The sequence below is a fragment of the Tachypleus tridentatus genome, chromosome 13 (genome assembly GCF_004210375.1).
Source record: "Tachypleus tridentatus isolate NWPU-2018 chromosome 13, ASM421037v1, whole genome shotgun sequence".
In the NCBI taxonomy this organism is placed as follows: Eukaryota; Metazoa; Arthropoda; class Merostomata; order Xiphosura; family Limulidae; genus Tachypleus; species Tachypleus tridentatus.
Window position 1 is genome coordinate 269,105,117 of NC_134837.1, and position 12,966 is coordinate 269,118,082.

At 31.6% G+C, this 12,966-nt stretch overlaps 1 protein-coding gene across 2 annotated transcripts in view; it reads left to right on the top strand.

Moving 5' to 3' along the window:
- Positions 1-810: 810 nt before the first annotated feature.
- The window catches only part of mor (SWI/SNF- related protein mor), a 47,025-nt gene continuing 34,869 nt past the window's right edge, over positions 811-12,966 (top strand). The window contains exons 1-7 of one of the 2 annotated variants that reach the window (XM_076484324.1): positions 811-881; positions 1,249-1,324; positions 2,034-2,117; positions 6,410-6,451; positions 9,561-9,652; positions 11,992-12,125; positions 12,486-12,577. In XM_076484324.1, the coding sequence (XP_076340439.1) occupies positions 853-881; positions 1,249-1,324; positions 2,034-2,117; positions 6,410-6,451; positions 9,561-9,652; positions 11,992-12,125; positions 12,486-12,577 (549 nt within the window). In that variant the 5' untranslated portion in view covers positions 811-852. The remainder of the gene's footprint in view (positions 882-1,248; positions 1,325-2,033; positions 2,118-6,409; positions 6,452-9,560; positions 9,653-11,991; positions 12,126-12,485; positions 12,578-12,966) is intronic. The other variant, XM_076484323.1, reaches the window with a different exon arrangement.

A 12,966-nucleotide genomic window follows, 5' to 3' on the forward strand; every position in this document is an offset into this window, starting at 1 on the left:
TCTCGGGTATTGTAAGTAAATATCAATTAGATATCTTTATATTGTTAGGACTTCATAAATATGAATGGAATGAGTTTTTAAAACAGCATCTCGGGTATTGTAAGTAAATATCAATTAGATATCTTTATATTGTTAGGACTTCATAAGTGTGAATGGAATGAATTTTTAAAACAGCATCTCGGGTATTGTAAGTAAATATCAATTAGATATCTTTATATTGTTAGGACTTCATAAATATGAATGGAATCAGTTTTCAAAACAACATCTAATTGGCTAGTTTTGAGGCCAACTTATATTGAATATCTGGTTTCTGAGACATTTGAAACTATATATTTCATCACACTCATTAAACAACTATTTGAAAGCACTCGAGTTTTGGGTCTTGTTTGAAAAAATATTAATTATCATTATATTGTTAAGACATTATAATAACTATCTTTGTTTTATTAAGATGTTATAACAACTATCTTTGTATTGTTAAAACAACATAAATAATGATAGATTGCGATTGCAAGTAGTAACTCAGATATTTATTTATTGTGAAAATATTTTTCTTCTAATTAATCAAATTGAGTTATTTACCAGCAGAAAGTACTTGAAACATAATTACTTGTAATTAGGTAGTAAAACATAAACTTGAAATACAGATAAAAATCAAACAAGTATTTGTGTGGAAGTTGAAGTAGTTAATACTGACATGTTATTGCTGATACAGAAGTACATTGTTGCCATTTATTGTATGTACAGATGCACGAATGTTAGTGTCTGTAAGTTTACATTGTTTATTTATAGTTGTGTTGATTGTTTCAGAAGAGTGGGTCCGTGTGGTACTAAAGCGTGAAGCGTTGTGCAATGATTCATTGGTGGTATTACCCAGATAGGTAAGAAGTTTTCTGGGCAACATGTATTTTATTGTTTGAAATATTTCATTCTGAAAACAAACTTTCAAATTTAAAGGTAATACAGGCTGTTATTTTTCTAATAGTATCGACTGAGGAAACTTTTTAGTTTTTCAGGTCTTTGATTTGAAGAAAGTATAAGCAGAACATCTTTAGTAAGAAGAATAAAATTCCTTTGTAAAAATAAGTGTTTTGTTTGGTCAGTGTAAATGACCAAATGTAATGAACTACTTAATAAAACTATTGAGATAAACAACACAGAGTATGACATTAAGATTTGTTTTTAAATAGTTATTAAAATACATATAGCTCTGTGTTTAAATTAAAGTTACAATTTTAATACATATAGCTATGATACATGGGTTACTGGAATAGATATTGACCAAGAACCTGAGTCTCCTCAGCCACGCTCTGGACCTTATGAGGTAAATGAAGTTATTTATCAGAAAATGTTATTAATTAGGAGTTGGTAATAACTTAGTTAATGTTATAGTTTGTGTTTATTTTTTAACTGCTGTAAGGATTAGTTTTGTTCTCTATACCAAGGGGTATTGTGTGTATGTGTGTTGTCAGTGATATAGGATGTTTTCCAAAGGGTATTGTGTGTGTGTGTTGTCAATGATATAGAATGTTTTCCAAGGGGTATTGTGTGTGTGATGTAGGATGTTTTCCAAGGGGTATTGTGTGTGTGATGTAGGATGTTTTCCAAGGGGTATTGTGTGTGTGATGTAGGATGTTTCCCAAGGGGTATTGTGTGTGTGATGTAGGATGTTTCCCAAGGGGTATTGTGTGTGTGATATAGGATGTTTCCCAAGGGGTATTGTGTGTGTGATACAGGATGTTTCCCAAGGGGTATTGTGTGTGTGATGTAGGATGTTTTCCAAGGGGTATTGTGTGTGTGATATTGGATGTTCTTCAAGGGATGACAACTTGATATTGATGTTTTTTATTTTCTAGATTTCACTGGCTTTCAGCTTAATGTGTTTGTTATAGGATAATTTCCCAGATACTAGAGTATGTTTTAAATGAGGGAAAACATCCCTTTAAACATTGTGATTCATACTGTTACCTGAAGATATCAATCATGAAAGGGAAAAAAAACAACATTTCTTTAAATGTAGGTTTTGTTTTCAGGTGAACGCTCGTTGGTTGCTTGACTTAGATGAATATAATGAATGGATGAATGAAGAAGATTATGAAGTAGAAATGGATTTAACAGTAAGTATGTTAACAGTAGTTCCTTGTATTAATACTAATGTAGCATACAGAATGTTGTTTATATAGTAGTGTATGAGGTAAAAGAGTTGTTGGGTAGTTGGAGGGAAGGGTGATGTGATGAAACATTGTTTCTGTAGTGGTATATAAGTAAAGGAAGTTGGGTAGTTGGAGAGGAAGGGTGATGTGATGAAACATTGTTTCTATAGTGGTATATAAATAGTAAGAGCAGTTAGGTAGTTGAAAGTGGGAAGGGTGATGTGATGAAACATTGTTTCTGTAGTACTATATAAGTAAAGGAAGTTGGGTAGTTGGAGAGGAATGGTGATGTGATGAAACATTATTTCTGTAGTGGTATATAAGTAAAGAGAAGTTAGGTAGTTGAAGTGGGAAGGGTGATGTGATAAACATTGTTTCTGTAGTACTATATAAGTAAAGAAGTTAGGTAGTTGGAGAGGAATAGTGATATGATGAAACATTATTTCTATAGTAGTATATAAGTAAAGTAGAGAGTTAGGTAGTTGGAGAAGGAAAGGTGATGTGATAAACTGTATTTCTGTAGTAGTATATAAGAAATAAAGAGTTAGGTAGTTGGAGAGGGAAGAGTGATGTGATAAACGTTATTTCTATAGTAGTATATAAGTAAAGAGAAGTTAGGTAGTTGGAGAGGAATAGTGATGTGATAAACATTATTTCTATAGTAGTATATAGAATTAAAGAGATTAGGTAGTTAGAGAGGAAAGGTGATGTGATGAAGCATTATTTCTATAGTAGTATATAAATAAAGTAAAGTTAGGTAGTTGGAGAGGAAGAGGTGATGTGATGAAACTATTATTTCTGTAGTAGTATATAAGTAAAGGAAGTTAGGTAGTTAGAAGGGGAAGAGGTGATGAGATAGAACATTATTTCTATAGTAGTATATAAATAAAAGTAAGTTATTAGGTAGAGGAGGAGGGTGATGTGATAAGCTTTATTTCTGTAGTAGTATATAAATAAAAGGAAGTTAGGTAGTTGAAGTGGGAAGAATGATAAGATAGAAACGATTATTTCTATAGTAGTATATAAATAAAGAGAAGTTAGGTAGTTAGAGAGAGGAAAGAGGTGATGTGATAAGCGTTATTTCTATAGTAGTATATAAGTAAAAGGAATATGGAGGGAGGGTGATGTGATAAACGTTATTTCTGTAGTAGTATATAAGTAAAAGAGATTGGAGAGGAAGAAGGTGATGATGAAAGCGTTATTTCTATAGTAGTATATATAAAAAGGAGATTAGGTAGTTGGAGAGAGGAAGAGGTGATATGATAAACGTTATTTCTATAGTAGTATATAAGTAAAAGGAAGAGATTGGAGAGAAGGTGATGTGATAAACATTATTTCTAGTAGTATATATAAAGTAAAGAGATTAGGTAGTTAGAGGAGGAAGAGATGATATGATAAACGTTATTTCTATAGTAGTATATAAGAAGTAAAGGAAGTTAGGTAGATTGGAGGAAGAAGGTGATGTGATAAACATTATTTCTATAGTAGTATATAAATAAAAGAAGTTAGGTAGTTAAGAGGAAGAGTGATAAAGATGAAACGTTATTTCTATAGTAGTATATATGAAGTAAAAGAAGATTAGGTAGTTGGAGGAAGGAGTGATGTGATAAACATTATTTCTGTAGTAGTATATAAATAAAGGAAGTTAGGTAGGTGGAGAAAAGGTGATGTGATAAGCTATTATTTCTATGAGTAGTATATAAAGTAAAAGAAGTTAGGTAGTTGGAGGAAAGGTGATGTGATGAAACGTTATTTCTGTAGTGGTATATAATAAAAAGAGGTTAGGTAGTTAGAGAGAGGAAGAAGGTGATATGATAAACGTTATTTCTATAGTAGTATATAAGTAAAAAGAAGATTAGGTAGTTGGAGAGGAAAGAGGTGATGTGATGAAACGTTATTTCTATAGTAGTATAAATAAAGAGAGTTGAGAGAGGAAGAGGTGATGTGATAAACGTTATTTCTAGTAGTAGTATAGAAATAAAAGAGAAGTTAGGTAGTTGGAGAAAGGAAGAGGTGATATGATGAAACATTATTTCTATAGTAGTATATAAGTAAAGAGCAGTTAGGTAGTTAGAAGTAGGAAAAGTGATATGAGTAAACGTTATTTCTACAGTAGTATATAAGTAAAGAAGATTAGGTAGATTGAAGAGGGAAGAGGTGATGTGATAAAACATTATTTCTGTAGTAGTATATAAGTAAAGTGAAGTTAGGTAGTTGAAGTGGGAAGGGTGATGTGATGAAACGTTATTTCTATAGTAGTATATAAATAAAAGGAAGTTAGGTAGGTGGAGGAGGGTTATGTGATAAACGTTATTTCTAGTAGTATATAAGTAAAGGAAAGTTAGGTAGTTGAAGATTAGGAAAGGGTGATGTGATGAAACATTATTTCTATAGTAGTATATAAGTAAAGAGAGTTAGGTAGGTGGAGAGGGAAAAGGTGATATGATAAAACATTATTTCTATAAGTAGTATATAAGTAAAGAAGTTAGGTAGGTGGAGGAAAAGGTGATGTGATAAACATTATTTCTATGAGTAGTATATAAATAAAGTAGAAGTTAGGTAGGTGGAGGAGAGGGTTATATGATGAAACGTTATTTGGTAGTAGTATATAAGTAAAGAAGTTAGGTAGTTGGAGGAGGAAAAGTGATGTGATGGCAGTATTTCTATAGTAGTATATAAAGTAAAAGAAGTTGAAGTAGTTGGAGAGGAAAGGGTGATGTGATGAAACATTATTTCTGTAGTAGTATATAAAGTAAAGGAAGTTAGGTAGTTGAAGTTAGGAAGGTGATGTGATAAACATTATTTCTGTAGTGCTATATAAAGTAAAGAGAAGTTGAGTAGATTGGAGAGGGAAGGGTGATGTGATGAAGCTATTATTTCTGTAGTGCTATATAAGTAAAGGAAGTTAGGTAGTTGAAGTAGGAAGAGTGATGTGATAAACGTTATTTCTGTAGTGCTATATAAATAAAGAGATTGAGTAGTTGGAGAAGGAAAAGGTGATGTGATAAACGTTATTTCTATAGTAGTATATAAGTAAAGGAAGTTGGGTAGTTGGAGGAAGGGTGATGTGATGAAACATTGTTTCTGTAGTGGTATATGAAGTAAAGGGAAGTTGGGTTGTTGGAGAGGAAGGGTGATGAGATGAGACGTTGTTTCTGTAGTGGTATATGAAGTAAAGGGAAGTTGGGTAGTTGGAGGGGAAGGGTGATGTGATGAAACATTGTTTCAGTAGTGGTATATGAAGTGAAAGGAAGTTGAGTAGTTGGAGGGGGAAGGGTGATGTGATGAAACATTAAGAAATTATCTAATGTATAATAGTAAAATTTGGATTCTAAGATATATTGTACAAGATATAAGTATGGTCAAAGAGTTTTAAGAAGCTGTTACTGAGCATTACTTAAGAACACAGTACAATCAACCTAAAATATAAGGAATCACTTCTGACTCAGTTCAGACACCCTTCCATTGATTGGTACAAGGTGTGGCCCTTTTAACATTTTATTATTTTTTATTTTGTGTGTTTTTTGTGTCATTGTTATAATTTTTTTCTATTTTTTATGACCAATGACTCAAAATTGTGTAATCATAGTTGTATTAGGTATGCTTTTCCACTATACTGTTGTATTAATATTTAAAATCAGTTTGTTAACCTGTGGTATTCCTAGACCCTTGACTAAGGCTTAGCTGAAATGTCAGATACAAGTACCCAAATATTTTTTTGGTTGTTTTGTTGTCTTTACATGATAATTTCTATTTACATTATGTTTTTTTATTGTGGTTACAAGGTCAGTCAAATCAACCAATTCCACATAGCAATAGAATAAATTAAATAACATAAAATATAGTAATTTTTGATACTCAATTAGGAGGTTTTAGAGGTTATGCAAAATAAATTTGAAAACTGCCTAGTGAAAAAAGGCATTTTTTATCTTAACATGAAAATAACTTTGAACTAAGACTAGTAAGAGTCTGAGTGACATTGATTCCATAAATTAACAAACAAGTCTTTTGTAGAATCTCATTTAAGAAGAACCTAATTTCTCTCTATGAAAGACTTGTATAGTTTTGTGGTTACAAGGCAGGTTAAAACAACTAAACCCACACAGAGAGGGTTACGGTACCATCAAAATGAAGAGAAAGCCACTTGTACCATGTTTTACGTTTTTATTGTGTTTTAACTTTTAACATTATTGTCTGAATTATTGTCACAAAACTTAATGAAAATTAATAAATAAATTTTTTTTTTTTTTTCCCAGGGAAGAAGACATGCCTTTAAACCCAGATACACTGTAGAAGAAGTAAGCAGTTTTGATTGTCCTGTTTTATTACTTAGCATTGTTGATATCAAACTTAATTTTATTATTTTATCTGCCCTAATAAAATGGTATTTTTAGGAACAAATTATTTGTATTGACATAAATAGTTTTTGTAATATATGCTGTGTGATCATATTTAACTGTTGACTTTAGCTATTTTCAAATCAGTAGTTCAAAATAATTTGATATGACATTATAAAAGGGTAGTGAAGAAGGGCTGTAGTAACAAAACCACTAACAGAGTGGGAAAACCATGTGAGAAGTGAGATGAGTTATTGTGTTTTCAAGACATGCTAGTTTCTTAGCAAGTGTAAATCTATAATTTCAGTTTGGTGAAAAAAATTGTGCTGAGGAAAAATAACAGTTGGAACATTTAAAAGGCATTTTTTGTGACACAAAATAAATATTACATAATGCCAGTTTTAAAACATGTTGGAGTTAAATATTGTTGAAGTAGAGTTAGAGCAGTGGTTCCCAACCTTTTTTATGCCCTGCACCCCTAAAAAATTTTAATGTTCTTGCACCCCTCACAGTAATTATTTATTTAAGAATAAAGGTGAAGGTGGTCAAAACAAATTTTATTATTAGTTTTAATGATATATAAACAAAAATGAAACATTTGGAAAAGGAAAAATATTACAACAAACTAAAAGTTGCATGAACCCTACATGGCCTACAAAAAATAAATTTTCATCCATGCATAAAATGAAATTTCTTTCAATTTGAAATGTTCAAATGTTCATAAGCCAATTCATATTTAATGACTCTTTTGTTCCTGTTTATTTCTTACGAGTTTCTCAAAGCGTGACACTTTGTTGCTGATAGCAATTTGCAAGTCTGCCTGTGCAGCCAATCGATTTTTATATTTTGTCTTGATTGACAAAAGGGCACTAAATCCAAACTCGCATAAGTATGTCGTCACGTCGTCACGAATGTGATGAGCACATTTAGTGCTTTTTCACAAAGTCTTGGAAACCTGTCTATTGCCGAACACCAATATTGTTCCAAAGCTTTGCTTTCAAACTGCATTTCAAGAACTTGATTTGTGTGCAGTTCTTCCTTCAGTTCTTCATCATCTGACATATTATTCAAATTGAAGGAGTATGGATTCATAATCCATTTTTCAGAAGTTTCCAGTTCTCCTCCAAAATATCCATCAAATGACTTTGATTCCAAATGATCCACAATTTCTTCACACACACACATGGACTTATCCTCACCTACTATTTCTTCAAGTGATGGAAAATTTGAAAGATTCCCTCTTTTAACTTGTCGACACCAAAGATGTAACTTTTCCCAGCATTTCACAAAGCATGCACTGGGGTGTTTGCAGATCCTCACTTGTTCCGATGCAAGTGAAACCAAACTTCACATAATCATTATTCCATTTCCTTTTCTTTGACATAATGAAGTTTTTTGCACGAACACAGAATCAACAATGCACTGACTACCATAGCATCACGCATGGGTTTATATACTCTGCGAAACTTTCTAGAACATTCTCAAATATACATCGACATCATCGATTAATTCTGGATACTTCTGAAAGTTTCTCGAGTCCGCGATCACATGAATACATAACATAAGTAAATAATAGACACTTTAAGATGGCGTTCACGAACGTAACCTAATTAGTTGTATGGAGTATTTAAGTCACGTTTACGTTTCGTGTGTTGTTTGTTTACAGTTGTACATTAAGATTTCGGTGTGTACTGGTGACGGTAGAAATGATAGTTTATCGTAACAAAAAGCTACGTCTGTTACAAGAAAAATAAGAAATAAAAATCGAACATAATTTTTGAATATATAGGACAGTACCCTTAATATAAACATAAACACTATATAAGACAGTACCCTCAATATAAACATAAACACTCTATAGGACAGTACCCTTAATATAAACATAAACACTCTATAGGACAGTACCCTTAATAAAACATAAACACTCTATAGGACAGTACCCTTAATATAAACAGAAACAAAACTGAAATGTTATCTCACACCCCTGGTTGGGAACCATTGCAGTTAGAGGTATTGGTTTTACTTCTATTTTTAAACCTGATGCACATATTTACACTACACACCTTTTAGGTGCCTTGTGGTTATGGTAGGGTTTGATTTGCAAAACTCAGATGGAATTCTGATTGTTTTGAATAGTATATCAAAGATAGATGTTAAAACATTATTTTCCCTGAGATGTTTACTGGTAAATCCTATTATCTCTTCTTTTACTTTCATTTCTCCTTATACTAATAGATTTCATTATTACTGGTAGGAAGGTTTAATGAATACTTTGTGTGATGGTTTTTGTTCACGTGATTAATATTTTACCTCGCATAAATATCCTGTTGTTTTTATTTATACATTTTCTAAAATATCTTTAGCTAGGTTAAAGATCAAGTTATAAATTAGATGATTTTGATTTTTTTTTATTATGGCTAAGATTTCAAACATTTCTTCTTGTGTGTTAAGAAACTTTTTGTCTTTATGTATCATCACGTGTATCCAAGCAAATAGGTGCTTAGTGTGAAACTTTTGTGTATCACTATCATGTGTATCCAAGCAAATAGGTGCTTAGTGTGAAACTTTTGTGTATCACTATCATGTGTATCCAAGCAAATAGGTGCTTAGTGTGAAATTTTTGTGTATCACTATCATGTGTATCCAAGAAAAATGGGTTCTTAGTGTGAAGCTTTTGTGTTTGTCTTTGTGTATCCAAGAAAATAGGTGCTTAGTGTGAAGCTTTTGTTTGTCACAATCATGTGTATCCAAGAAAATAGATGTTTAGTGTGAAAGTTCTGTGTTGGTCTTTGTGTTTTACCATCATGTATATCCAAGAAAACAGGTGCTCAGTGTGAAATTAATCTTCATTGTGATATTTTTTGTGTACTTTAGGCCAGTCTAAATGCTAGAAGTTATGGTTTAAATTCCAAGTATTTGTTAGATAATAGTAGGCCTAATGTGGAAGTGAGAGAGGGAGGTAATCATTTTAATTTAAAACCGAATTCTGGGTTTGAATTTCTCTGTAAGTAAGCCTAATAGTTTTAACACTTTATATTGTCGTATAAAATATTTGTCTTGAAATTATCAGCTTATTTCCTCTGATGGCGAACGGGGAAGAAAAGGAACAAAGAAAAGAAAGCGTTCACCTTCACCTCTGTCTGATAAACGACGAAGGAAAGGGTCAGTATAACTAAGCTCTAAATAATACCTTTTGACCTATCTGAAGACATTTAGGACAATGGTCACACCAAAAATGTTTGGTTTGGAATAATGCATAAAAAAGTTTGATGGTTTGAAAATTCTAATGAAACTTTGTTTATGAAAACCAAAACACTGTCATATTTTTGAGTGAAGTATGTTTAAAAACCAAAAAATAGATTTTTTCATGAATATATTAAATATAAGTTTTCAGTATTCCATGTGAAAAGTGATTTTCATATTAAGATTAAAAATACTTTTCTTCCCATGAAATTTAATTTGTGTCATCTCTACAGTTTGTTAATTGCATTTCAAACTTTTTTTTCATGAACTGTATGTTTTATCCCTTATTTTCTCTACCCTAACTGTATACAGGATTGGTCAGTTTGATTGACCTCATAATCACCAAAAAGAAAATTGAAATAAATTTTTAAGTTTTCTCTGACAGATTGTTTAGGCAGAGTATTCATGATGAAACTTTGTAGAATGGATGTCAACTGTCTGTTGTGGAGACACAAGTGTAGAGGACAACGTTTCGAAAGTTTTCCACCTTTCATCTTCAAGTCAGTGTGTGTGTAGGTGCTGATGGTCTTTTATAGTATCCTGGTGGATTGTGGGGAATGTGTTGTGATTAGTTGGATTATCACTGTTTCTGATTGGAGGAGAGATTTCCTGTAGATTCACCAATGGCAGCTACAGGTTACTCACCTCTAATCTGGAATCTCTGTTAGGTGAACTTTTAATAGTGTTAATATAAAATAATTATTTGTTTTTTCTTGTCTTCCAGAATTTGTCTGTGTCGACAGTTTTCTCCCAGTTTATTCTGTGTCCAGTTGACGTGGCATGCTCAGCAATGGCTGAATTTTGTGTTTTCATGAGTCCTGTACTATCTTTATGTTCTTTTATTCTTGTCACAAGTTTTCTGCCCATTTCTCCAATGTAAGTATTATTGCAGAAACACAGAATTTCATAGATGGTGTTTTTGAGATTCTCTTTGGTAGGTTGCTGTTTGTTTTTTACCACAATGGACCTTAATGTATTGTAGGATTTTGACCCGACTTCTATGTTGAATTTTTTGGCTATGCATTTGATATTTTCACTGAAATGTTGTAGGTAAATGGTGGTAGTGGTGGTAACTTCCTGATCTTTTCTTTCTGTCGTGGTCGTCTTCACAGTTTTTTAATGATCTGTGGATATTATTCAGAAATCAAATGTGTGTAAAAAACATCTTTGACAAATTTTTTGAAATGCCAAAAAAATTCAATCTGGATTTTAGAAAACTTTTCTAAAGAAACAGAGATTCCAGATTAGAGATGAGTAACCTGTAGAAAATATAAAGTATTACTGAAAACAAATGTTTGAAATGTATTTAGGTTTTAGAGATTACACAAATAATATTTGAGATTTTTTTGAATAAACAATATATGTTTAATCATAACATGAAATCACTTTGCACTGAGACTGGTAATTAAACAGATTTTATTTTCACAAACAAATCTTTAGTAAAATATTTCATTAAAAACCTAATTTTTTTTGTATACAAAATACTTGTAATCTTCACTAAAAATCTACCAAATTTTGTGAAGATACACACAGTGTATCAAAAGTTATAGTGCAAATACTTAATGTGTACAAATGTGTAGACAAACTTGTAAGTGTTATACCAAACCCATAGTGAAAGGGTTAAATAATGTACCAAAGACCCATTATTGGGAGTAATGCACAAAATAATTTTTAATTTATTAAATTATGCACTAAGAAACTTAGATTAATAACAAACAAAAGGCAGACAAATGTCTCATTATTATCAGGGTTCTGATTTTCTGTCTGATAGCTCTGAAATGAAATAAAATTGGAAGCTGTAAAAATTATAGTTTGTCTCAGAAATGACAGTTTTACAATAAATTATGGTAGATTTCATAGTTGTGGTAGGATGTTAAACAGAATTGAGAAAATGGGATATCTACAGAAATGTCACATTAGGATTTTTTTAAATATTACACACTGAAATTAAGAACTTAAATTTATATACGGATAAAATGTTGATTATTAGCTGAGATCTTATACTATAGTAATTGACATAACATGAAGAAAAAGTAACTTGATAAAATAATGAACATAAACCTCATGATGTCCAAGCAGATAGAGTTAGATTCACAAGAGTGAAGCATTGTAAGTCACAGTTTACTGACCAGTAGGTAAACATTTTTCACTGGAAACTGTAACCAGATTTCTAGTTTTCTTACTCTACAATATATGGTGTTAAGCAGTTGTAACATGTGAGTTGAAGTTTAAATTGTACTGGTATTCTATGGAATTAGAGGAGGACGTAGTCCTGCTATTGGTACCAAAAAAAAGTTTCTTCGTGGTGATGATGAATCTGATGACTTAACTAAAGATATGGAAGAGCCCTCCCCAGAGCCCAATGTACAAGAAGTTCACTTACCCAAAACTAGTAAGTTTTAAGAACTGGATATCAGAATTATTTTAGATTGTTTTTTATTCCAACCTAAGAATGAGAAGAGCAGATTTTTACAAAGTTTATTTACTTTTTAAAAGCTTTCTTTTATTTTTGTGTATTGTTTACTGTACATAAACAGTGCATTAATTTTATTATTAATTGTGTATTTCTTGTCAGTTCATTGTTTACACTCATTTCAAGAAGTTCAGTATGACTTCCTATAATTTCAATGTTAGGCCTAATATATATATAAAAAAAAACTTTGTTATCTTCGAGTGTTAACATCGAGTGTTTGTCTCCAAATTAATTATTAATTGTTATTCATTCATAGTGTAACATATTTTCTCCTCTAAGATACAAACCCAAGAAGTAACAAAGACAGTGAAATGCAACCTGTTAAAGGAGGAACACTTGCTGATCTTGATGGAAATGAAAATGAAGATAAGGTAAATTTTTAGATAAAACTTTATTTTCCATGTCCAGTGTTTTTCTTATTAACACTTCACCTCCATTCTGTCTCACTGGCAATCAACAGACTCTTCTTATTAACACTTCACCTTCACTCTGTCTCACTGGCAAACAACACACTCTTTTTATTAACACTTCACCTCCACTCTGTCTCACTGGCAATCAACAGACTCTCTTTATTAACACTTCACCTCCACTCTGTCTCACTGGCAATTAACAGACTATTTTTATTAACACTTCACCTCCACTCTGTCTCACTGGCAATTAACAGACTATTTTTATTAACACTTCACCTCCATTCTGTCTCACTGGCAATCAACAGACTTTTTATTAACACTTCACCTCCATTCTGTCTCACTGGCAATCA